Below are 25310 nucleotides of genomic sequence, written 5' to 3'. Positions count from 1 at the left end.
ACTGCGTGTCTAATTTTATGAACATTCTCCATAAAAATGGCTTTAAATCACACGAATGCAACAGTCTTTCTTACAGATCACAGATAGAAGGGCATTCTGTTATAACATCCTAGCCACAAGAGGCCTAATTAGAAGTTATAATTGTAGGGTAACTTCATTGTATCTGATAACCGACTGATTTAATATATTCTATACATATTTCTGTGGGAAAACGGTGTGACATATGTGACATATGACTTTGTTTCCAATATTCTGCTTATAAAATGTTCAAGGTTAGTTTTTGACAAAGGTCTTATCGTGTCAGTATTTAGCTGTGTTATTAAATATAACATATTTATCCATCAGTCCGTCTATTATCTTGAATAAGTAATTAAAAAACAATTAGAAAATCAGGCTAGTATTAACATGGCTAACTACCCCAAAGTATCACACTAAACTAACTTCAGTCTTCGCAGCTGTTCCAAATAAACCAATAAGAGGCACAGTCGGAGGTGAGAGGAGGGGACATCCTCGTCTGTCCTCTCACTCACACGTGCCCTCTACTGGCCAGACAGCGCGCACACAGCCGCTGCTCTCCTGGAGCTGCCGGACCACTCAATCCAGGCGTAATTCAGGAATCAGGACTCACTCACACATTCCTCCTTCAAGTGTGGAGCAAGCCGGCAAGGAGCAGCCGTGTCGGCGACAGCCTCCACTCACTCCGCTAAGAGCACGCGAAGGGACTTTAGATTCCCCATTCCTTAAAGTATAGGTGTAGGATTCAAGTTCCAGTAAAGAAAGAAGAGTTGCCAGTTAACCCCTCGGCTGGGGGTTAACGCGACGACGGCGGTGTCGACATGGATAAAGTTATCAATTGCTTGTTTGCTGCATTAACCCTGCTGTTGTCCGCTCGAGGGGAAGTTTTTAAAGGTAAGGACGATTACCTGGAAATGTTTTTCAGGTGCCGAACACATGCTTGGTCTTTAATTGTGCCACAGCCGGGGCACGAAGTAGAACTGATATGCGGGTAAAATGAGTTCAAGCACTATTTTGTGTCATAGTTTAGTTGCAGTTTGAAGCCTGTTGTGTGTCTTTACGATTTTAAATCGAGGATAAGCTTGAGCTTGGAAGTAATGCTATATGAGAGTGGCATTATATCAGACAAGTGAGCTTGGCACACAAATACTCCGTTTTTGTACAATAAACAGAACGTCACCGTTTATAGCGGAAACACTTCTATAGAAGCAGTAGTTGTTCTCACCATCCCCGGTGCTTGTGTGCGCAATGAGCCGGTGCGCCACGGAGCCACTCCGCTGCATTCGGTGGGAGAATTTACTAAACCACAAGTTAAAGGAGTTCAGTGTTTGTGTTTAACTCGAGCTTGAGAAGTTGTTGTCTAACGTGATTAACCTCAAAGGGATTCGCGCACTACAAGTGTCACCTTGCGCTGTTGGTACGGCAAAGCGTTAAGCTAAACGAGACCTTCTGTGGTCGTTTGACCGTCAGTTTAATGTGAACTTCAATTAAAATGCCAAAGTGTCCATCTAGACATAAGTCACACTCAGTACAATGTGCGGTTTCGTGTCCAAAAGACTTACTGTGGGTAACAGTTTGTGCGTAAAGCACCCTTTCTTGCCAAGCTCATTTAGCGGTTTGCAGCCTATACGCGCAATTAAACTTCTGTGCATAGCGTCAAAGTCCATACACCTCTACTGCAGGTCATATAGAGAGTTTTGTCACGTTTTCTGTGCGTTCCTTTGCTTTCCTACACGCTAAAGGAAATGATCTGCACTTAACAGCACTGTGCGCGCCACACGTCTCCTTTCTAAACGACATGCGCTGCAGAAACGAACAGTTTAAGTTATTAAGAACTCTTTCATTTGCACGCGGTCTGTTTTTAAGTGCAAAGTGTTTGTTTGTTTAAAATTATTTTTTATTTGGAGTTCATCTTGAATTCTGACGGATTTGCTATTTTACTGTCTGACCGGTTTGTGATTCCAGCTTCCACATAGGTACAAAAACTGCACACCACCTCAAATTAATCCCATTCATTCAGTTCTTAAGCTAATGTCAACTGCAATAAGTCTATTCAAAGCTTTGTGTAAGGGAAAAAAGAGTTCAGGCATTAGTACCAGATAGATATGTGATTTATTGGAATTACTGAAATGATGTGGCAGTCTTTCACCTTCAATATAATGACCATAGGTTGCCCAAGGGGACTTAACATGCAAAGGCTAAATTAGCCTCAACAGGGGTCATTTTTGCTGTCTGCACAATGGCATTATCTATGCGGGAAAAGGCCCATTAGCCCATATTCATGCCAATCAATGAATGGACAATGAATGTCCAGTGTGCGAGTGTTCCATGCTGGCACTGCAATTAGAGCCGCATTTGAAAAATCTCATAAATAAATGGAACAGTCTGATTTGTATCTTTGAATGTCTTTGATTGTGTATACTGTTCTGACTCTGAATCGGTGAGTGTGCTGAAGTTGTGTGATGTGTGGTTTCAGTTATATTTGGATGCTGGACTTCAGCAGATTCAACACACAACACATTTTTCAGAGAGCCTGTAGGGGGCAGCATGGTACATATATAATATGATACCCAGATGATGACGTTAAGCTGCTCAAGAGTGGAGGACAACAAGTCAGATGGATCAGGATTCAGATATACAACTGTTTGTGTAAGCACTTTGATGGAAGAAAACGACTTTGCAGTCAAATAACTACTGATTTATTTTATTTGGTCAATTTTGTGTATGTGTGTATTTGTGTGCAGCTTTTTTTTCCTCTAAACTGGAGATGTTGATCTACTCAGAGAATTGCAGAAGTCTTATTAGGTATTTTATGATAAACAAATAGCTTTTATCAAGCAAGACCAGCACAGTGGGTCAATTTTAGTGACTGGGAACTTGCTTACCCTGAAGCTCAAAGTATTCCCAGTCCATTTTTCTGTCAGGTTTATCAGTCTTGCCCGCTGGCAACCTCACAAATGGCAGATTTATTGGAGTGGGCTGCACTGCAGGTCTCCCAGTGGTGCTGAAACCATCGATAAATGTGCTCCTAATTGCATGAGTGTGTGTGTAAATATGTAAACCAGGAAGAAATCAATTGGATGTATTTTACTCTCTGTGGCTTGGTGACGGATTAGCCACACACGGATGGAGATGTAGAGGCTAAATATGAGCCTGAAGATGAGGCGGGAGGCATTTGTTATGGGGAGTATGTGATAACAGCTCGTGTGATAATTAGATCACTGAGGTAACCAGAGCACCGGTCGACTTCAGTGCACAGTATCAGCACCTCGTGACTGTGCAGCCTCAATTCGATCACAGAGAGCGGCCCTTTGGAAGTCTTTTAATTTAAGCATTTCAAAACAAAATCCATAATCAGAATTCCGCTGTATCATTTTCACCTTCTTCCTTCCTTGTGCACCTGCACATCTGTTCTCAGCAGCAGAGGTAGAGATGAACTGCTCTTTTCTTCTACTCCCTCCTTGTTGCATTCACAATGCCCACCGGATGCTCTAGGTTCAGAGAGAAAGCAAAAAAAACAACACTATAAATCACTTGTTGGGTATGGCTAGTGCTTTTGTTTTCTACATTATGAGGACAGCTTTTTTTTTTTTTTTTTTTTTTTTTTTTTTTTGCTTTTTTTCCAGAAGGCCTGGCCTTTGCTATCTATACTCTGTCTCTGGACCAAGCACATTCAATTCCAGAGAGCTGTGCGCTTTGTTATGTTTACCACCTTTTCCAGCAGCCATAAAACCTGCCTTGTTTTGTGATAGGGGTGAGCCGTGTGTTGAGAATAATGTCTATGCCTGGAGAGTAAAGCTGTAGTTTGTCACCGCAGAGTGACTACTGCTGATAGCGTCCTGGTTGACCGATCCTGATTGCCATCCAAGCTGTGACTAAGGAGTAAAACAACACATTGGCTGCTTGAGAAGATAAACAGCACTTCATTTGAAGTCTGGCAATAATTTAGATAGTGTTTCTTCTCTCCCCCCCCCCCCCCCCCCCCCCCCCCCCCCTCTCTCTCTCTCCCTCTCTTCCAGCTGACTCAGATTTAATAGAGACTTTTCCGAAAGGTGTCCTGAAGGATGGCAGTTTCTTTTGTGTGAGCCAGTGGAGAATGAAATTAAATATGCATGTGATTTTTTTTTTTTTTTTTTTTTTTTTTTTTTTAAATTTATTTATTTTTATTTGATGGCTTCAACCAGTGTTGGAGGAGGCGAGAGAGAAGGGGGAGAAGAAGAAAAGAAAAAAAGCTGCGTGGTGATTGATGATAGTACAAAGCAGAAAGTGAGGTGTCTACATTCTTCTGTAACTTTGCTTTTCAGACACTTTTATTATGATGATAATGAAGGCGGTAGAAACACATGGATTTACTGAAGCTGTTCAAACAATGTGGGTACATGTGACTTCCCAGAAAAGGGTCTGCTGAGTTTGTCAGCAGAGCTGTCTTATGACTGATCATGGCTGGTAGACATTGGGGAGGATGTGTCACTTTAAAAACGAAACTTTAAGAATTGCACATATTAGAGCTGCCATATAGACACTATTTTTAGACCATCATTTAAAGTGACTGGATTGACAGTAATGCTCAATTTTTTTTTCCTGCTAGATAGAACATACTTTTTTGTTTTCTGTATAGAATTTAAGTACCTTATTTACATAGTATCCTGCTGCGCTGCTAGTCATTCAAAATTCAATAGTTCTATTCTTAAAAAGAAATGTAACCCCCCCAAAACTTCTACTGATGTCTTTTTTTCTCCACAGATTACTGGGCTATAGACATCAGCATATCTCACCAGAATGCAGTAATCAAGCCCAACTACTGTGCAAAAGAAAAACAAAACAAAAAAACCCCACACTTGCACAAAACCCATCTAATGCATTAGCAAGAAAGGCGAAGGTCTAATGTCAGGGACTCCAAAGAATTTCTAGACTTTAGAGCCAAACCTGGAGTGAGCAGTACACAGGAGGTTATGCAATACTTGCCACTCTCATTAGACCTATTATCAGAATAACAAAATACTGAAGTGAAGAAAGGGCACAGAGTTTGACACATTATTCAGCTTTGCTTATTCAGCCTCTGTTCTTTGGAACTTGCCAGAAGGCATGCTAGAAAATCAGTGTCTGAAGGAGGAGACGTCAGTGCACTGAAAAAGTAAACAGCATTTCATTACAAAGTACTTCCCGACTTGTGTTTAACATCACACATTGATAATGCATAGCAGTGCATGGAGAGCCAAGGGTGAACCTAACTGGGGGTGCAAGTGCAGTGACTGCTGTGGAAACTGAATTGCAGATACTTCCTCATGCATGAGGAAATCTGTGTTGTTGATTATGGTGGTGTTATTTACATGCGTACTGCCTCTTTGACACTTTGTTGTCTAGACTCTGTGTGTCACAGTTCTTTATGTTTCTAGTATGCAGCACTGCACACTTTATAATCTGGTTTCTTGGCCTTCATTAAGCCCGAGGAGACGGTAGCACCAGTATGTTGTTACGTACGAAAACCAAAAGGAGTTGGCTCCCTTCTGATCTGTGCGAACTCTTAACACTTACAAACTGCTGCTATGATTTGTTCCCCTTTAAATGGCATCTCTTTAGGGTACCCAGGCTTCTTTCTGAACTTGGTAGACTAACCTTCAGAGCACACTAAAGGTGCACGTCATTGTGCTTTTGGGTTTTTGTTTTGGTCTCCCTGAGAGAGTTCAGAGCTCTTATAAGGACTCGTGTAACTGAAGAGTGCAACTGCTATTCATAAGCTGGACTCTGTATTCTGTTACTTGTTGACTCAGACTTGCTTTGTTTTTTTTTGTTTTTTTTTATCTTGTATATTTGTGTTATAGGATTTTATAATTGTCGTTTGGTGTACTTTCTTGGTAAGGTCTCTCTCGAAAATGCGATTTTAACCTCAAGACACTTCCTGGTTAAGTAAAAAGAAAATCTTGAAACTAAAATGAGTTTGGGTACAGGTTGGGAGTGTTAAGTAGGGTTAGAAAGGTGACATTTTAACTTTACTGGCAACATACTTCAGGCCATTAGACATAAAACCTGTGATTTTGAACTTTGTGACTCTCAGCTGAAGTTTAGGCATAAGTAAATACAGCTATGATAAATTTCACATGCACACCAATTTAGGCACCCTAAGACATGCAGAAGAGAGTATTAGGAATAGGGAGCAAAGAACAACACTCCAATTTGGACGTCCTCATCTCATTTGGTGCACTTGGTGCATTAGTCATAACAGCACAAGTTAACATGCACTTAAAAAAAAAAAAAAAAAAAAAAAAAAAGTGATGTCATACTAAATCCTCCAAATGCAGAGTAGAGGGCTTATTTGAAGTTGCCTGTAGCAAAGATTCAACGAATCCTTAAAATCCTCCTGAAAAAATCTGTTTCTTGTATACAGGGAGTACAGAATTATTAGGAAAGTTGTATTTTTGAGGAATAATTTTATTATTGAACAACAACCATGTTCTCAATGAACCCAAAAAACTCATTAATATCAAAGCTGAATGTTTCTGGAAGTAGTTTTTAGTTTGTTTTTAGTTTTAGCTATTTTAAGGGGATATCTGTGTGTGCAGGTGACTATTACTGTGCATAATTATTAGGCAACTTAACAAAAAACAAATATATACCCATTTCAATTATTTATTTTTACCAGTGACACCAATATAACATCTCCACATTCACAAATATACATTTCTGACATTCAAAAACAAAACAAAAACAAATCAGCGACCAATATAGCCACCTTTCTTTGCAAGGACACTCAAAAGCCTGCCATCCATGGATTCTGTCAGTGTTTTGATCTGTTCACCATCAACATTGCGTGCAGCAGCAACCACAGCCTCCCAGACACTGTTCAGAGAGGTGTACTGTTTTCCCTCCTTGTAAATCTCACATTTGATGATGGACCACAGGTTCTCAATGGGGTTCAGATCAGGTGAACAAGGAGGCCATGTCATTAGTTTGTCTTCTTTTATACCCTTTCTTGCCAGCCACGCTGTGGAGTACTTGGACGCGTGTGATGGAGCATTGTCCTGCATGAAAATCATGTTTTTCTTGAAGGATGCAGACTTCTTCCTGTACCACTGCTTGAAGGTGTCTTCCAGAAACTGGCAGTAGGACTGGGAGTTGAGCTTGACTCCATCCTCAACCCGAAAAGGCCCCATAAGCTCATCTTTTATGATACCAGCCCAAACCAGTACTCCACCTCCACCTTGCTGGCGTCTGAGTCGGACTGGAGCTCTCTGCCCTTTACCAATCCAGCCACGGGCCCATCCATCTGGCCCATCAAGACTCACTCTCATTTCATCAGTCCATAAAACCTTAGAAAAACCAGTCTTGAGATATTTCTTGGCCCAGTCTTGACGTTTCAGCTTGTGTGTCTTGTTCAGTGGTGGTCGTCTTTCAGCCTTTCTTACCTTGGCCATGTCTCTGAGTATTGCACACCTTGTGCTTTTGGGCACTCCAGTGATGTTGCAGCTCTGAAATATGGCCAAACTGGTGGCAAGTGGCATCTTGGCAGCTGCACGCTTGACTTTTCTCAGTTCATGGGGAGTTATTTTGCGCCTTGGTTTTTCCACACGCTTCTTGCGACCCTGTTGACTATTTTGAATGAAACGCTTGCTTGTTCGATGATCACGCATCAGAAGCTTTGCAATTTTGAGACTGCTGCATCCCTCTGCAAGATATCTCACTATTTTTGACTTTTCTGAGCCTGTCAAGTCCTTCTTTTGACCCACCATGCCAAAGGAAAGGACGTTGCCTAATAATTATGCACACCTGATATAGGGTGATGTCATTAGACCACACCCCTTCTCATTACAGAGATGCACATCACCTAATATGCTTAATTGGTAGTAGGCTTTCGAGCCTATACAGCTTGGAGTAAGACAACATGCATGAAGAGGATGATGTGGACAAAATACTCATTTGCCTAATAATTCTGCACTCCCTGTATTGTCAATATTCTGTTTGGTACCAGATATAATGGATCTGTTTGATACCTTTTCTGCCCTAATGGAGAGCTTGTAAAGACTGAACATAATTCCTGACAGGCATCTCTGCTTTTTCTGGCATCATATTTCATTTGGCATAAAATGCTTTCCAAGCAAAGACCCCGAATGTCAGCAGACACTTGGTGGTGGTTTGTTTTTTTGTTTGTTTGTTTGTTTTTTTTTGCCTTTTTCTGAATCGCAGTTAAATTCACTTCTAGCATGTTGTGGGTGGGTTTTGGCTTCAGGTTGGTTTTCAGTGAGGTGGCTGGATAACTAAGTGTCTCGTCAAAAAATACCACTGTTAACCATAAAAAGCTTTCTTGGAGCTTTCGCTGTATGTTTAGGATCTGCATTGTCTGAACACTGAATGACTGTGCAACAAAAAGACTATGATAGATATGATCATATTCATTTTGAAAGAAGGGTAAAGCTCCAATTAAAGCTGGATGCATACTGGGGGGGGAAAAAAAAAAAAAAAAAGAGTTTGAGGTTAAACCATTGGAGTATGCAGCCAGCACAACAACAAACACTGCACTGTAAGTATGGGAATGAGCCCTTTGAGTCAAAAGAAATGGTTTAAAATCTTGGATCGCAAAGTCTACCAATATGGTTCATCATATCCCTGGAGTACCACTCCACACTCAATGATTAGCTGTTGATTTGCAAGTGATTTTATTTACATTCTTGAGAGGCACTAATAGTTTGAAGTTCATTCTCGAGGCGACTGATGTGGCAATGTTATCTGGGAGCTCTGCAGCGGAATGATAATGCCTTGAGATGTAACTGTGTGAAGGATGCCGGACAAACAGAGATGCTCTAATTATACACAGCTCCTTCTTCAAATGAAGAGGATAAAAGCTAATGAATCGCACACAGGCCAACACAGGGGCTGCCTAATGAAGAGAGAGTGAGAGGCAGAGGGGCGAGTATTTGTGAGAGAGTGTGTGTTTGTGTGTTAGGGATGCTCGAACAATTCTGTGATCTCATCACCATGTCTTTAAAGAAAAGAAAATCCTTGCAGGAAAAACAACAACTTACTATGCAGCGGATCATGTTTACAAAAGTCTGCATTCGTTGTAGGTGGCTCGGAGAATCCAGGCACTCTGGAAATCTTCACTAATTAATGCTCTAAGGGTCTCAATTGTTATTAATGGTGACGGGATGGAGGAGGGGAATGAGGGAGGAGTAGGAGAAGCATTTTAAATCAGGACATTACAGTGTGGCTGCTCAATTGATCATTAGGCCTTTTTTCTCTGCACGAGCACACAGGGCGTCAGCTCACTTTTACTCATTATCTTCAAAACAGAAAGTTGGCTCCTTGTGTTGTGAGATTCCAGTCTGTCTGTGACAAATGACTGGCAGTCAGGTGCAAGCGGTTCTACGCTCAAATTGAATTGACCTCAACCCGGGCTCATCCTTCACCTATCTTCAAAATCCGCTGTTCAATCAGCATTGTCGCCTATAACCCGGGGGTTATTATGTGAATCGAAATTGATTCTGATAGCGCTCGCTTTGATATTTGGCTCAGGTGAGCGTGCGGCCTTGACCCAAAGCCTGAAGCTTAATTTCACGTTTGCCAGATAAAGCGCCCGCCGCTCCTGCTTTGCTGCTGCAGTCACGTCGTGGAGAATGTGCAAAGTTTCTTCTGTAATTTCATGAATAACTCAAGTTGCCTCCTTCATGGGAAAGTGCTCTTGCTAACTTGGAGGAGACTCCGTTTCATGCCAAAAAGCTGTCTGTGTAGGCTGCTGCTGCTCGCACTCGTGGTGGTAGTGTAGGTGATGGCAGTGGGAGGACGACGGGATGCTGCTACTGCTGTTTCACCTTGTCTCCTTTTATTTATTAGGATTCTGTCAAGGCTCAGGCAGTAGGCAGGTGTATATCCCTCCTCCTCCTCCATTCCCCGTCTGGGCCTTATGAGTATAACCAGGGGCAAAATTCTCCATTACTGTCAGTCTGAATCTGTTGCTATCACATTAGCGCACGTCATGCAGTCATTAATGCATTAGGCCTTGTTTGAGTGCCAGTTATTTGCATTGGCTTTTACAATGTCTATTTGCCCTTGTGCTAAAAGCTGCCTTGGCTCAGCCTATTGACCATTTAACTGTTCAATAATGAAGCGATCCCTGAGGATAAATTTGGCCTTGTTGGTAGGCTACGGTTGAATAAGGGTATTAGCTTGTGGAGGAAAAAATAAGAAAAAAACCACACTGCATATATTTTTATGGGGTTCTGAAGGGAGACCTGTAGCGAAATTAAACTTCTATTTACCTACTTGCAGAGACACCCCTCTAGCATATCATCGCACCACTAACAGTCAAGTACACTATTATCCACCCTTATCCTCCACTTCTTCCTCCCAAAGCAGAATGTACCTGATTATACTCCTATCGGTCACACTCTGGCGCCTATTTGGAGGCTGTTATCTGTTTGCGGTGGAGACTCCTCAGGGAAGCGTACAGCCGATAAGAGACTGTTGTTCTGTAAACAACCCTCTGACCTTCTCAGGCTGGGCTTGGCTCCTTTTCAAATGGGTCTCTTTTGTATTGGCCTGAAGCTCAAGTCTTCGCTTGACCGATTCCCCAGGGGAAAGTTTAATGGCATTACTGTATGCTCTACACCACGCAGGGTGGTCACACTGGAGCTGTCAGGGCCAGAGGGGGTTGGTGGTGGTGGTGGGGGGGGGATTGTCTGTGGCTTCAAAAGAGCAAAGAATGAGTGAGAATAAACAGCTGGAAAAGATGTACTGCTGTCTCTTGCTCAAACATCAGGAAATGAGGATGATTGTGTGAATGACCCCTGTATGCCCCTGAGCTTTGTGGAACTGGAATTATCAGATATCCTCGTTGTGTTTTTCATTTTTTTCCTCTACTGTCAGCTGCAATTTTTGTTTTTAAGCAAGGGGCAAACCTCCAATGTAAAAATCTGATGTGAGTGAAGTGTATTAATTGCTGTTCTCGGGACGGCTTGGTTAAGGGCAGCGTGACTGATGACAGCTACATTTCTTGCACTTGTTTAATATGCCGACATGCCTTAACAAATAATTCACTGGAAATCAGTAGCCCATGGCTGCACTGCAGCAAACTGTTGTACTAAGTCATTTTGGTGTTAAATACTGCTTCATCGACACGACTATTGAGACACACAGCTGCAGGGCCCGTGTTAAAGACGGAGCAAACACAAAACAATAACTGGAAAAGATGATGCTTGGCTCGAAGCTTGACTCCCACCCTGTAATCAGAGTTTGCCACGCTAAAGAAATTACAGGGCACCGGAGTCATTAGAAGTGTGGGGGAAGCTTCGCATTGCAAACGGAAACAAAGTTGAAAACACATGTTTTTGGAATAATGCACATCTGAATAAACAAACCGGTGAAAATCTGACAAGTTGATTGTAATGATAGTATGCTGCCGGCCGGGAGGATAAATTCAGTGAGTGCGACGTCTCGGAGACTTACTGGTATTGGAGCAAAAGAAGGAGTAATAATTAATGCGGAAAGCCTCAAGCTTGAGTTGGTTTTTCAGCAACGTTATCATCAATCCGACTGCCTCGGTGTCATGAATAGCACTAGACTTAGAAAATAATTAGGGGGACATGTTTATTATAATGTTAAGAAACCATCATATTAAAGTGAAATGATTTTAATTGTTCAGTTTAGGATTTTACTGTAGATTGTCTGTTTCTGTACATTACAGCTTCAAGCGATACAACCAAAAGAAACACAGTGTGAATATTTGTCTGTTGGGTGAATGTATTATGCCCACTGAGGAAACTAACATTTACCAAAAATTTTATCTTTTCCCTTCTCTACTAAGACTTTGAGCAAATCCCAAGGCTATGTGAGGATTTCTCTCTTGCTATTTCCAGATCTCTGAAAGGAACAATATTCACAATGGGGAAATGGTTTTGAACATCGCTTGTAGAGAAATTTTACAAAGAAAGATTTTGGATGGGGAAGGGGTAGCAAAAATATCTTTTCCTGTTCTATTACCCTTTAGGTTTGTTTGAACTATATCGTTACTTTCTTGTGTGTAGGCATATTAAAAAATTTGTATATATTTGTTTTGTTTTTTTATAGGTTGGCTACATCCTAGCTAGCTAGCTACAGATGGGTAGCCATATTTGAGCTATAATAGCTACATAACAACAAATGAAAAGATGGGAAAATAAACCATTGCATATTAAACTTTGATATCTGTAATTTATAATGCGGGTAGGTCTATTTTTAGTTTTGACTGTTTTTCCTACAAGTTCTTGGTAAGTTGCTACCTATTTGTTAGCATGTACCAATTTAGTTATTGGGGGTAATAGCTTCAAATTATCATTGCATTTCAAGAAAATTTGTAATGATTACATTTCTGACCATATAGAAACATGATTCTGAGCATTTTTGTTTAACCCCTTCGCGCATAGTGGTCACTTCAGTGGACAGCTATTCAAACTTGCACATAAACACAACACACAGTATGAATGCATGTTGTCCTCCTAAGTGGACATGTTTAAAAAAACAAAAACAAAAAAAAAACACTATTTGAGAAGTACATGTTTGAAAAAAAAAATACAAGTTCAAAGACCTTTTTCTTTTTTTTTTTTTTTTTTTTCTTTTTTTTTTTCTCCATGCCTAAAGATGAATAAAAATACTTAAAAAATCCTGATTGTGAATCTGCTGAAACAAGGTGACAGCAGTGATGGCATTGTCGTACAGTGATTATGACACAGCATTATATCTAGTGACACAACACTCTAAGTAAAAGAATAAAATTTTAAACGAATATCCTCACATGTGGCTCTCATTTTTTCTTAGAAAGAAAATTAGGTAAAAAAAAAAAATCTGCTAATTTATTTTTTTTCATTCATCAGGTCCCAATCAGCCCAAATATCAAAGAGAAATTAAAAATGCATGCCGTGGAAGAGTTCGGGTCTTAGGAGGTTAATACAAATGCCATTAGTGATTCTGCTTGTTGGTCCAATTGTTTAGCATGCTGAGTATGAAGTGTGAAACTGAGAAGAGAAAACCCGTGAGTGTACTAGATGTACAAAACTGTGCTGCTACGACTTTATCTCCAATGTTTTGCAGTTCTCAAATTTTTGGTTTGCAATGAACTAGACAAACTGGTGTCTGTTCTTAAAAGAAACCAGTTTATGATTTCTATCCCAAGTTTGTGGTTTACTTGTAAATTGAGTTTTCCCTGCAATTTGCCTTAGCCTGTTGACTAAAGTCCAGCAACAGGCTTTGGTGTCTTACCGTAACTAGGCAAATGTAGTCCCCATGTTTGCATGAGGAAAAATTAAAATCAGTTTTCATGAACTTGTATTCTGCTACAGTTAATTAGCAGAGCTCACTATGTTTCTTACTGTTTTGTGAGCCATGATCAGCTTGTGAAACTCCCAAAAGCAGATCAGCAGATCTTGCATTCAATCCAAGCTGCTCATGTCCTTGACTAGTGGTCAAGGAACTGTCAGCTTTATGACTTGGTTAAATAATTTATTGTCTGTGGTAGAATGACAATGACAACGGTAGAATGTCCAAATAATTTTCTTGTAGTATATCTACTTTATCCAACTTCATACTGACATGGACCGGATGCCACTGCATACGCAATAGTGCCCTTAGAGAAAAGAGTGGACCAAATGAACGTGAGCAGAATTAAATGTCGATGTCAGTGAATTTTTTATGTGACACCTATGCCTCCATTGGACAGGCCAGTGCGTCTCATTTCTGGAGCAGCTCCACAGCCTTATTTAGTCACTGGGAAGTTGCAGTGGCATCAAACGGTGGCCTGGTAAGGTAGAAGTGCAAAGTCTGGGTTGTGAGGATGAATAATTCACTCCCATGAGCTCAGACTTCTTGCTGTGAGACTAATATTCAACAGCACCTGTGTATCTGAAAATCTTCCACCTTCAACCCACCAGGTTCCTTTCCCTGGGGGGAAACTTCAACCTGGCGTTACCCCAGCTGTGCTTTCTCCAAACTGCCAAACTAACAATGTGTAGCCTGGAAAGCTACAGAAGAAATACAGAGAAGTGTACAGTTACTGTTGTGTGAATGGACTCTGAGAAATACTGAGAACCATAATGAGTTTTGGGTGTACAAATGTCAATCCTTTTTTTCTTTTTTTCTTTTTTGTATTAACAGAAAAATAATGAATGAAAGAAAAAAAAAATGATGATATCTACCAAGTCTCTGGTTAGATGGCCCCTGATTGAATTGAACATCTTAACAAAGTCACATCACCACACGATCCATTTTAAAGCTTTCTGGAGCTGGTCACATGTTCCCTGTTAGCACTCTGAGTTGTCATCAAGATTAATGCCACACGATCACAATCTTTGAAACAGCTGAATCTAACGGTGAGTGTCTTTTTCCCAAAATCAATCACGAATTTGAAACCTGAGAAAAATGTTGCTTTTTATTGTTACATTCTTGCATTTAGGAATTCTTGCAAGAACTGCAGCTACTGGCACCATTTTAATTGTCAGCTGCCCTTAAATGCACACAATAGGCTGCTGTTGATGAACTTAAACATTTTATTTTTCCCTTATTGGCTTCTATGTCTAGCAATGGTGTTCTGAAGCTGTCTTGACTTTGGTTTGAGATCAGCCCTCTAAATTTTTCTGTCTGCTTATCATTTCTACATTTCATCATTCAGCCTTCATTTCTGTAACCGTCTGAACAAAAGGCATTCAGAGGTTGACAGATCTTCCACATCCAAGTATGCGTGCATGTAGGCGTTTGTGCGTATAACACTTACACTGTGTTTACAGCGTGTGAGTCTGTGGCTGCTCACGACGTCACACGGTCTAGTGCATGGCAGGGTTGGTATTTTGTGCCTTTGTGCCGTACGTGTGTGTGCTGTGTTTTTCCTCCTTGTCCCCTGTGTGTCAGGTAGTATACCCATCTCAGGCTTATTATCAGGGTGTTACAGAAGGCGGCAGACAGCAATGCCAGTGCCTTAATGAAACCTAGGCCTTGGCTAATTGGTGACACTGTGGCGTGAGGGAATGAGAGAGGCAGTAACCAGACTGGAGGGATGAGAGGAGAGGACAGTCTGGCCCTCACACTACTGAATTAAGCCTGTCATGTTCATTTGTTGAACACACAGGAGGAGAGGACACCGACACTCTCCTGATCAAAATCCTGCAAATGCAAACCTTCCTGACCAGAGATGGCTCTGGTAACCTGGTAACTACATTTTCAACTGGGCAGAGTTATTCTTTTTCAATCTTCTCCTTTTCATTATACCTTGTCAAGTCTTTCATTATGGCTGTTATTTCAGAAGGGTCAAGTTTGGCAGGAATGACCCATAGTCCCTTTTTGTTTGTGGTGCTTTATCATGAATATGATCAACCTAAACTGACTCTGTAAGTATAAATTACTGAGTCATGAAGACTTTATTACTCTTCAGTGTTGTTTTTTGTTTGTTTGTTTTTGGGGTTTTTTTTTTTCTACATTAAGTAAATTTAAAAAACCTGAACATTTTCAGCTCTTTCCATTGTTTATAAGACTTCATTTTAGCAAATGCAATCGCTGTTTTGTTGACCACTTTACCTGCATGCAACCAAAGCCTGATCTGATTAATGGTATTTGAATACAAGAGGAAATACAGACAGAAACCAGAAATCTTTCAGAGCCCAAGAACTTTTATCTTGCCTACATATTCTGCATAATGATAGATCTGTTTAGAGATTAAGTGAAACCTAATGTGGCATGCTCGCAGCACTGAAGAAAAATGCGCAGTAACATGTCTTTGCAGAAACAGTGCAGTGATTATTTTACAGACTGCTTTCAAATGAACTAAATTTTTACACGTCTCAAAAGAAATGCAAATATCTGCACAAATGGACAGAAGAGGCAAGTAAATGTATGTGTGGTGTATAATTACTTTATTTCTTCCCAAAATCTGGATTAAGCCACCCTTTAACCATGTGCTGGATAATAGTGCCAGGGGTTGTCTGTAGTGCTTCCTGTCTTGCTCTGGGCTGACTGTCTGACCTGGCTTCCTTGCGGAGAGCCAGTTTGGCTCCCCAATGTCCACAAGAGCTTGAGGGCTCCTAGCAGAGTGTCAGAGCTGACCTTTCTCTGTTGGTAGGAGGAGTATTGTACAGCCGGTTTCTATCTGTCATGCCTCCAGCAGTGTTTATATCTCAGGAAAGACCACAGGGGCCTGCTCTAATGTTATGTTGGTGCGAAAGGAAACGAGGTACAGTGTGCGTTGTATTACTCAGTTGGTCTCATACCGATACTGATGGGTGGTACTTGCTTCATTTATTTCTTGCACAAATCATTATTTGTCATCGAAACTCAGAATTATATAAGCCATCTAAAAGTTCATTAAGAAGAATGGCTTACTTTAACATATCGCCAGCAGTCCATTAAGTTAAAGAACTAGGTACAGAAGCAATTTCATTCCAGCTTACGAAAGATTAATCCTAAAACTAATAGGTGTTTAAATTCCAGTTTATCCTTTATCTTCCCTGGTCCACATCTGAGGCTAGGCTTATTTTTCCTAAAAGATTGTGATTAAAGCTCTGGAAGGGCTGACGGTGTTGTTTTAGACTCTACATGTAATGACCTGATCAAACATCCCCCTGCGCTCATGGGCTGACAAGCATCACAACAAATCAGGTTTCCTTCCACTTCACTTCTCTCCTTCTGACTCAAGTAACAAACTTAGCCCAAGTCTATGATCTGGCTGTCTTCAACCACGGGGGGGAGATCAAAGAAGGCAAAAAACATTAGCATAAAAGATTATGTATGAGTTGTAATTAGTGACTGCCTCTGTAGTGACAACAGAAAAATATGTGGTTTTGGCTGGAAGATGAAACGAAGGTGGGGTGAGGCTTATAATAACCAGGTCTGAGCTTTAGCGCCACAATTTTAATTGAAGAAATCCCCAAAGATTGTCCAGCTTTTCCAGGAGCACCTGACTCAGAAAAGATAGATTAGGATTGGTCTTATTAATTTTTCTTAAATGCATTCACGCGCATTTCATTTTCTCCAAGATAATTAAAGTGTGTTACTTTGACGGCTGGCCTCCTAATTTCATATGCCCAAGTGTACCACTGCAACCCGGGCAATGCATATCTTTTAAGAGCACTTCCCACCACTCCATCCTGTGAAATTAGGTTATTTCCTCCAGATTCAATTCAAAATCATGTATAGTTGTCATATCACATCAAGGTAGTACATTGTGTTTCAGAGTGAGTGATGCAAGATTATTCCTTTAGGCTAAAATTGATTTTTCTTTTTTTTATCCTCTCCGTTCTCCACTCTGGTACAGTGGGTTGCCATATTTATTGCATGTGGAAAATCTTTCTGAGGATGTGTCAATTGGCAACACTGTAAGAGAAATCTTTTTAATGTGTCTCTGCTACAGCATGTCATTAGAGGCAATTTCCCTGCCACAAAGAGGGTCAGCAGAGGGGGTCACATTGTTTTTGTGTGCTCATTGGACCATTATCTAGAATTGGGGAAGAAGACAATTTTTGAAATTTCACTTTAATCGTTACAAGTAGCTTGGTGAGGTGGAAGTTCATCTTACACACTTGTAAAGAGGTACTATATTCAGAAATTAAATAGGACGCCCTCTGATGTGTGCACCTTATCTCATACTAATACTAGCACGCACACACACATGTGCACTATGGAGCACTTACAGAGGCTTATCCTCTTGTGGGAGGAGCTGACATTTACTCTGTAAAATTCACCTTTGGTTTGTGCCTGGATTTATGATATCACTCTTATCTAGATTCCATCACAATTTTTCATTACTGTTGCACGGTACCAATGTGTGACTTTCTCTCACGGCTCTTCAAGATTTGCCCTCGGAGTAACGAATGAGTTGACTGAATAGTTCAGTCAAAGTCTGCAGTATGAAATATGTTCTGTTTGCATTAGGTCTGCAATGAGGCCCCACACGATGGTGTTTGACTGGATGCCAGGCAATCCGTTGGTTGCAGTGGTGAAACATTTAAAACCCTTCGCTTAATTAATGTTTCACCCGAGTTGCTCCAATTCTGTCAATCCCTAATTCCAGGAGGGATATTATCCTTTGCCAGCTAATAAGTTTTTAAACATCTTTTCAATTTACTTGGGAATATGTAGTGATTTGCTTAACATCTTTAATATATCTACACTATTAATCTCACAGGAGAAAGTCGGCAGCAGCAGCTGTCTTGCAGGCTCGATTTTTTTACCAGGAATCTTTTTTTCTTAGCTGTAATGTCCATTTTCATTCATCTTCCGGCATCACACAAACTTAAGGGCACTATCCTTGGATATAAGCAGTCTCTCAAACACACAATATACCGAGCACAGTCTTAGATTCATAGTTTGACAGCATATTTGTTGCAAGAGAGAAATAATCACCTGAACTGTCCTTAGATTGTGTGGTTCTTTTAAAATGAATGTCTTGTAAAACATTTCTCCCAGTTTGGGTCCAGAGATGGGCTGAATTCCAGCCCAGTGGGCAGGAATGATGTTAATGCTCACTAATGTTTGGCAGCACACAGTCTCACACTCGGTATCAGTAGTAATGAGGAGAACACTTGAAAAACAGCAAATTCCTCCAAACGCACCCTCTATTAGACAAATCATTTTGTTCTTGCTTGGTGTGCTTGTGCTGAACAAGTGATTTTTGGTGCCAACAAAACAATGACAAACTTACCAGAGATGTCTTAAATGATACCAGGCACAACAGTAATCCCACATTTTGTACTACTTCCATAATACTGAAGGGTGGAGCTGCATAGTTTGCTTTTTTTCTGCTTTAAGAAAAAAAAAACACGAGCCAGTGTGACCTGATTTTGGTAACAAAATCTTAACATTTTTCAGGTAGCAGAAGTTTCACAAGCACAAGTGATCTGAAACCTGAAATGAAATTTTCAGAAACAAAAAAACAAATACTTGGGGTGAAACTTCCAGCAACATAGCAGAGGAAACCACCCATGTTCCTTGCATGCTTTTCCTCACGCTTGCTGTTTCTGTGGCCCGAGGACATTACGTGTGCCTCTCGAGGCAAGGCATCTCCGGTACGGAGACAGATCTGCGGAGACAGGGAACACTTGCAAAGACTGATACCCCGGCCAGGCGCCTGCTGCCATTTAACAGTCTCGCATTGCTTTGATCTGACATTTGCGTTTTGCCATCTCTCGTCCAAGTCATCACCCCAGCTCTGCTGCTGTCGTTTTAAACTTTGTATAAGGAAAGACATGCAAAGTCTACAGATGATAGCAGATAAAGAGTACTATTCCAAAGCACGAATGAAGCCTCTAGCCTCACAGTATATATATGTCTTTGAATTGTCCTTCTTGTGCAGTAGGCCAGACTTTGGATTCTGCAAAAAATGTGATGCAGCCTTGCTCCCAAAGGAAAACACTGAGCCTGATGAGTTCCCGGCGGCCAGGCCAGGTGCTGCTTTTGGAGTCGTGGGGCCAGCGCAGATCTGTGGTGTCATGGGACGGAGGATTGACATGATAACATACCCGTACCGGCTCGCTGCGCCACCAGGCAGCACGGCCACACAGCTTAATCCTCTCTCCACGAGGGCAGAGCTGAAACACTCATCCTCTCCTCGCTCAATTCTGTCAAAACAAGGGGGTTTTGTCAGCCATGAGGGGCGTTGCATTCCTCTCCGTCCCTGCCAACGGAAGCACTATTACTGCCTGCCAATGCCCCTGGAAAAAAAAAAAAGAAAATATATCCAATATGCATATTATTCTAATACTAGCCGTCAGTGCCTGGAATTGCTCTGCATGATAGCATAATGAATGCAGTGCCTTGTAGGTTTCTACATAAAGCTGTTTTGCCACTTGGATGAATAATTCATACTAGCCCAGAGGCAATGAATCAGCCAGGCAAGAACTAAGAAAATTAGCTACCAATTAGTGTTTATTTATGGGAATAGTGTTTTACACTTAATCCTAATGCCAAAGAATGTATGTGCAAAGTACAACTTTTGGTGACCGCTTTGACCTTGATGACACAAATGAGCAGAAGAAAAGTGGGTTTGAAAGTTTGATGAATCAGATGACCCCCATGTCTCTGTTGCCTCCCCCTCCCCCCCGTTAGGTTAGGTTATTGGACTCTCTGACTCCTGTCTCAGCCAGCCTCCAGACATACAGTATCAGTCGCCCTCTCAAAGCAGATTGATTTAATCTCTCGACACATGATGTGTAAGGGACTTTGTTGACGGAAGGGATGCGATGTGAGGTTTTGATGCTGCCACCAGCGAGCTAAACCTCTGTCTCCTTGGAGCGTGCAGCCCCCCCGACTTCCGCCATCTTCTCCGCCAAGCCACCCCCCACTCCCACCCCACCCCCGGCTGTTCTTAGCCCAGCGCACTGGCAGCCTGCCCAGATACATTGGTAGTCGTTAGTTGTCACTGGAATGATGTGACACGTCGCTCTGATTCGCAGGGACTGTTGTTGAAAGTGATCGTTCCTGCCAAGGAGAAGCCCTCACCACGGATAAATGGACACTGAACAGCATGTGAACAGAGAGATAAAAATGGCAGAGAGAAAATAAACTAGTCATCCTTGGAGTTTAGCTCTACTTCTTTGGGGGCTGGTGGGCTTTGCAGAGGGGTTTTTCAGAGAAAGACAGATGGAGAGTTTGTGCTATCTTCTATTCTTATTACCGCTTTTCTACGTATCTCTCATGTTTAAAAATATTTGAATGCTTCACTCTTGAAATTTGTGAAATTTGCTCAAAACAGTTTCTCAAGGTCAGCCAGTAGAGAAGATATCTCCAGCCAATTCAATGAAAGACAGACACGAGTGTAGGATGGGTTTTATAGGAATCAGAAAAGCTGTCAACAGGATGATAAGGGGGAGGAAAAAAAAAAAAAAAAACCTTGCCAGAGATTCATGAGGATAACTCTACAGCGTCTGCGCTCTCCTTTTCTTTCTTTTGTGAAGCTTTGATTGTGAGGAAATATGCTGCTGCGGACATCTCGTAGAAAGTGCTTTTCACAAGCTCCAAATGTGGAGTTGCAGAACCGAAATGAGTCAGACATTGTGTTGGCCAGAAGATAAGGGAGGCCAGGTGACAGACGGCTTCCTCTGAGCTGCAGGATAAGCTCTCTTCATGTTTTTGAATGTAGTTTTTTAAAATAGAGGGCTAGGAAGAATTGAATACAATTTAAGGACTCCTTGAGCACAGATTGGACAGAATGAGGCTGGAAAAATGATTGTTTTACTGTATCACACTGACACTTGGGTCTTTTGTTCTGTACCCTGCTGAAGACTATTGAGTCCCTTGCATTATTTCTTTGTGCTGTTTTTGTTTGTTTGTTTTAGGCATAAAAAGTATATTCTACCTAATGACTTAATTTAACTCTATATTATCTTCCTAACCTGGTCAAGTGGAAATGTCATTGTGTTTGTCTGCAAATGGGTAATTTAGGATATTAATATAACAGTCAATTTGGAAAGATACAGCCAACAAAACTTTACAAGCAAACACGTTTTTGTTTCTTTTTCTTGGATTTTGCTTGGATATTTATATATTTTAAGCGTTCCCCAGCTGCATAGATATGTGCCCTTTTGAATAAAAAAAAAAAAGCAGACAAAAACAAAAAGTGCTCCAAGAGCACAAACCTCCATCAAGGCAGTTCACTCCCTGGACAGTGTTTACTTTTAAAGCAAGAGTATTTTATTTTCTGTATATTCACTTTGTCTTCTTTGGTCTTTTAAAACATACTTGAGAAGTTTGTGATGCAGTGAAATTAAATGCAAAGTGCAGCTTTTTGTTACTGGCCCTATTGAACCCCATTTGAATAAACTTGACATAATTCTGAGTAAAATTAATTTTCTTTTTACTTTTGTGGTACATTTGTAGCATTTTTTTTCATTCATTTAAGTTTTCTAATAAATATCAAGTGAAAGGTTTTTGATCACATGCTTGCTTTGTTTTCCAAAAACAAAGTTATATTCATTCAGGACATTATACATGTAATTAAATAGTTATTACTGTAATAAACATTAAAAAAGTCATAATAAAATAACGTGATTATTTGGAGTCCCCTGTGTATAATTCCCTACAGGCCCATATGTTGTCAACACAGAGGTACTAAGAAACGTAGTTTTAAATAGCTCTATATAGCATTATTGTCATCTTCAGTGATACTGGACCTTTGGGCAACTTTGGCAGCAGATCATTGTGTTTTGTGAATTTTGGAATTGGGAGTAGATGGGGTAGACTCTTGTAGTTTAGCGAGGCATTTTTAAGCCGTTCGAACCATGGAACAAAGATGTTACTCACTTGAGATGATCTTCTTTACATTACTGACTACATACATAGTGCTATAAACTCTTCAGTTTGTGGACAGGCACTGCGGGTTTATGGAAACACCGTGCTGATGACAAGACCCAGTTGCAGAGTATCAAAGGCTTGAGTAAACAGCTTAGCTCAAATAAGACCATAAAAGCTCTGTGGCCCACAGCCAGGTCACTTCATGCATGCGAGTGTTAACCGCTGTGTTGCGGCACCAGCATAACCACAACAAACTGCTTTGGACTCGTAGAACACGGTGATTAAAATACTGCTTAATTTTGACTTGTTGTAAAACATTCTTCCCGTTTTAGCCGTTTGCTGTCAGATCTGGTCTCTCAGTCGAGCAATGGAAAACTTGTTGACTTATTTCTGTGTCCCTCTGTCATCTTCCATGCTATGGAGATGATGTGATTCAGTTATGAGTCATGAATTGCTGTGCTATCATGTCTTCTCCTGAAATTTCAGGGAAGACGGCTCTTGTCACAAGCCATTGTGGTTTGTTCCATCAGACTGATGTCTGAAGCGCCTATGTTGTGTTCTCAGTCAGTAATTAGCCACAGCCCTACAACCTCGATAACACAATTATATCTGTGGCTGCTACTTTGCTCCACACCCACTGCAATAATGAATGAACTACAGGTTAATGAAAAGTGTGTGTGAAATGGAAGATGCCTCTTGAAAAGTTTCACACATCTAATTCATTAAGCGCTGAAGCCCGAGGCACAATCCGCAAAATTGCTCCAGTAGTAAATTTACCGCTTACTTTGCAACTTCTCACCTTAATCATTAGAAAATTAAGCTTGTGAATGTCAAAACGAGGCACAGCTTGTAAATTTTATGCACAGGATGGATAATACATTTATGCACGCACATTTTCGGAAATGCTGCCGAATGTTCATCTTTTCCTTTCAAGGAGCAAATGTTTCTCTGAATATGTTATCATCATATTCAGATTTGTCATTTCGAAGTTTAGGAAGTTTGCAAACTCACTCAATCTGTCGGGTAAGTTAGCGTTTTGTGCATTCTTTGTTTTTTGTTTTTTTTATTTGTATGCATGTGGTTTATCCCAAGTGGCAGAGTTAGAAGATTCCAGTCTTCGTTCCTTGCAGGATCCATGTTTGGAGTAAGCACAGCTTTAATTGCTGGAGAGGCAAATTCAGAGGCTTTCAAGCCTGCACAGATTTTCTTTTCCTCTTTTTCTTTTTTACTGTAGTGTCGGGTCAGCACTACAGATGGTCATGTGTAAAATTGGTTGTCGGTTTCCTGCCTAAACATCTGGGTGTTGGAGTAATATCCAGTGCAACGTTTGCTGACCATATTTTGTATAATCACAAGTGTACTTTCTCAGATTCCTCCTGCCATATGGAAGCGGGGTACACAAGGTTAAATTAAAAGCTTCCTGGTTAGTTTAAATATTCACAGATGTTAAATAACGCCGTGGTTTTCTTCCAATCTCCATCTGAGGCAACAAAATCATTATTAAAGGATCATTTCTTAAGTTTTATACACAGACAAACAGATGTAAAACCTATTCTCTTATCTTTAAATTTCATGAATATACAGTTATAGCTATAAAAAGTCAGCATCACCATCATCTCCAAGTTCTGTACCTTTTTAGGGATGCATATCAGCCACATTGTTACTGGCCCTATCAGGCTTTAAAACAGCAATCCGGATGACTTACAAATTACATCAAGTTACATACAACAACAACAACTCCTCTAAAACCCACTGATTTTCACCCATATGTCCTATGGGTGAAAATCAGTGGGTTTTAGAGTCCTTCGAATGTACTGTTCTGTTCTTTTGTCAACTTCCCGAGCATGGTTCAGCACACTTTAGAAAAAAATATGACTGATCAAAAATCATATTTACCACAGGTGAGATTCGGGTAACATGTCCTGATCATAAATTTCTACTGCAACATTGATGTTTGTGTCATGCTTTCAGTATTCGTTTTAAATACGTTCCAGCCTTCATGTGTACATATAATAGGATTTTTATTTTTTTTTTTTTTTCACTTCTAGGGTGAATGTCTTTCATGGTGCTTAAATATGTTGGTATGTTTCTGGCTACCAACCCTGTTTGATACCCAGCTATGGAAACCTTGCTTAAGAACCTTCTGGATTGGCTACAGATTTGCAGAGTTACTTATTTAGTTATTTGAGAAAATCAGATGCTTTGCTACAGATGCAGCTTTTTAGTGTCGTATAGGCTATAGGGAACTCCACTGGAGGTATGAACACCATTTTTCAAAAATATATTTCTTCATGAAACTGCTCACAGAAAAGGTCATTGTTTCCAGAAAGCACCATTGCTGCTGGGTTTCAAATGTGATTTTTATTTATTTATTTTTGTGTATTTCAATCACCTCAAGCAACACCTCTCTACAGGCATTCTCATCAGAACTATGGAAGATGCACCAAAAACGGTCTAGTCCAAGCATGCCAGCCAGATAGAAAATTTTGCATATTTGATTTTTAAGAACTATCCTGTAAGACCTGCTCCCTCATCAACCCTGAAGCCAGCAGCTTTTTGTTGAGATGGAGCACCTCCCCCACCTTCAAATGATCCATCCTCTGTTCATTCTCACTCTCCCACACTAATCTTACATTGCCTGGATGTTGTTTTGTGTGTATTGCTTTTTAATTTAGTAGCTTGCCATCGCCAGTGTGTGAATGTGAGTGTGAATGGGTGAATGACTGAATGTAGTGTGAAGCGCTTTGGGGTCCTTAGGGACTAGAAAAGCGCTATACAAATGCAGACCATTTACCATTTCATTTGTACAGTGAAATTCTATCAGATGGATATTCTCTTTCTATTTTGAATTGGCAGCAATTGTAAACGTGACTGAACCTGGTGTTGGAATTGTTGTGATAAGGTACATGATGTGACTAAACTTCTCTGGTTGTTCTTGTATTCGGCATAGATGAGTCATGAAGACGTTTCATTAGTTTTTGATTTTAGTGTTAAATGTTTAATCTCCTGTCTTTTTATTTTTTTTAATGCTCTGTCTCTCTTCGTTTGTTGATCTTCTCATG

At 40.6% G+C, this 25310-nt stretch overlaps 1 protein-coding gene across 6 annotated transcripts in view; it reads left to right on the top strand.

Moving 5' to 3' along the window:
- Positions 1 to 586: 586 nt before the first annotated feature.
- Positions 587 to 25310, top strand: part of LOC146647793 (receptor-type tyrosine-protein phosphatase mu) — a 162636-nt gene continuing 137912 nt past the window's right edge. For all 6 annotated transcript variants that reach the window (XM_085388656.1, XM_085388655.1, XM_085388654.1 and 3 more), the window contains exon 1: positions 587 to 909. In XM_085388656.1, the coding sequence (XP_085244782.1) occupies positions 837 to 909 (73 nt within the window). In that variant the 5' untranslated portion in view covers positions 587 to 836. The remainder of the gene's footprint in view (positions 910 to 25310) is intronic.

Source organism: Rhamphochromis longiceps, linkage group LG18 (genome assembly GCF_057381845.1).
Source record: "Rhamphochromis longiceps isolate RC_006_pf linkage group LG18, R_longiceps_female_GT1.1, whole genome shotgun sequence".
In the NCBI taxonomy this organism is placed as follows: Eukaryota; Metazoa; Chordata; class Actinopteri; order Cichliformes; family Cichlidae; genus Rhamphochromis; species Rhamphochromis longiceps.
Note: the sequence above shows the minus strand (reverse complement) of the source record. Positions and strands in the feature narration are given on the sequence as shown.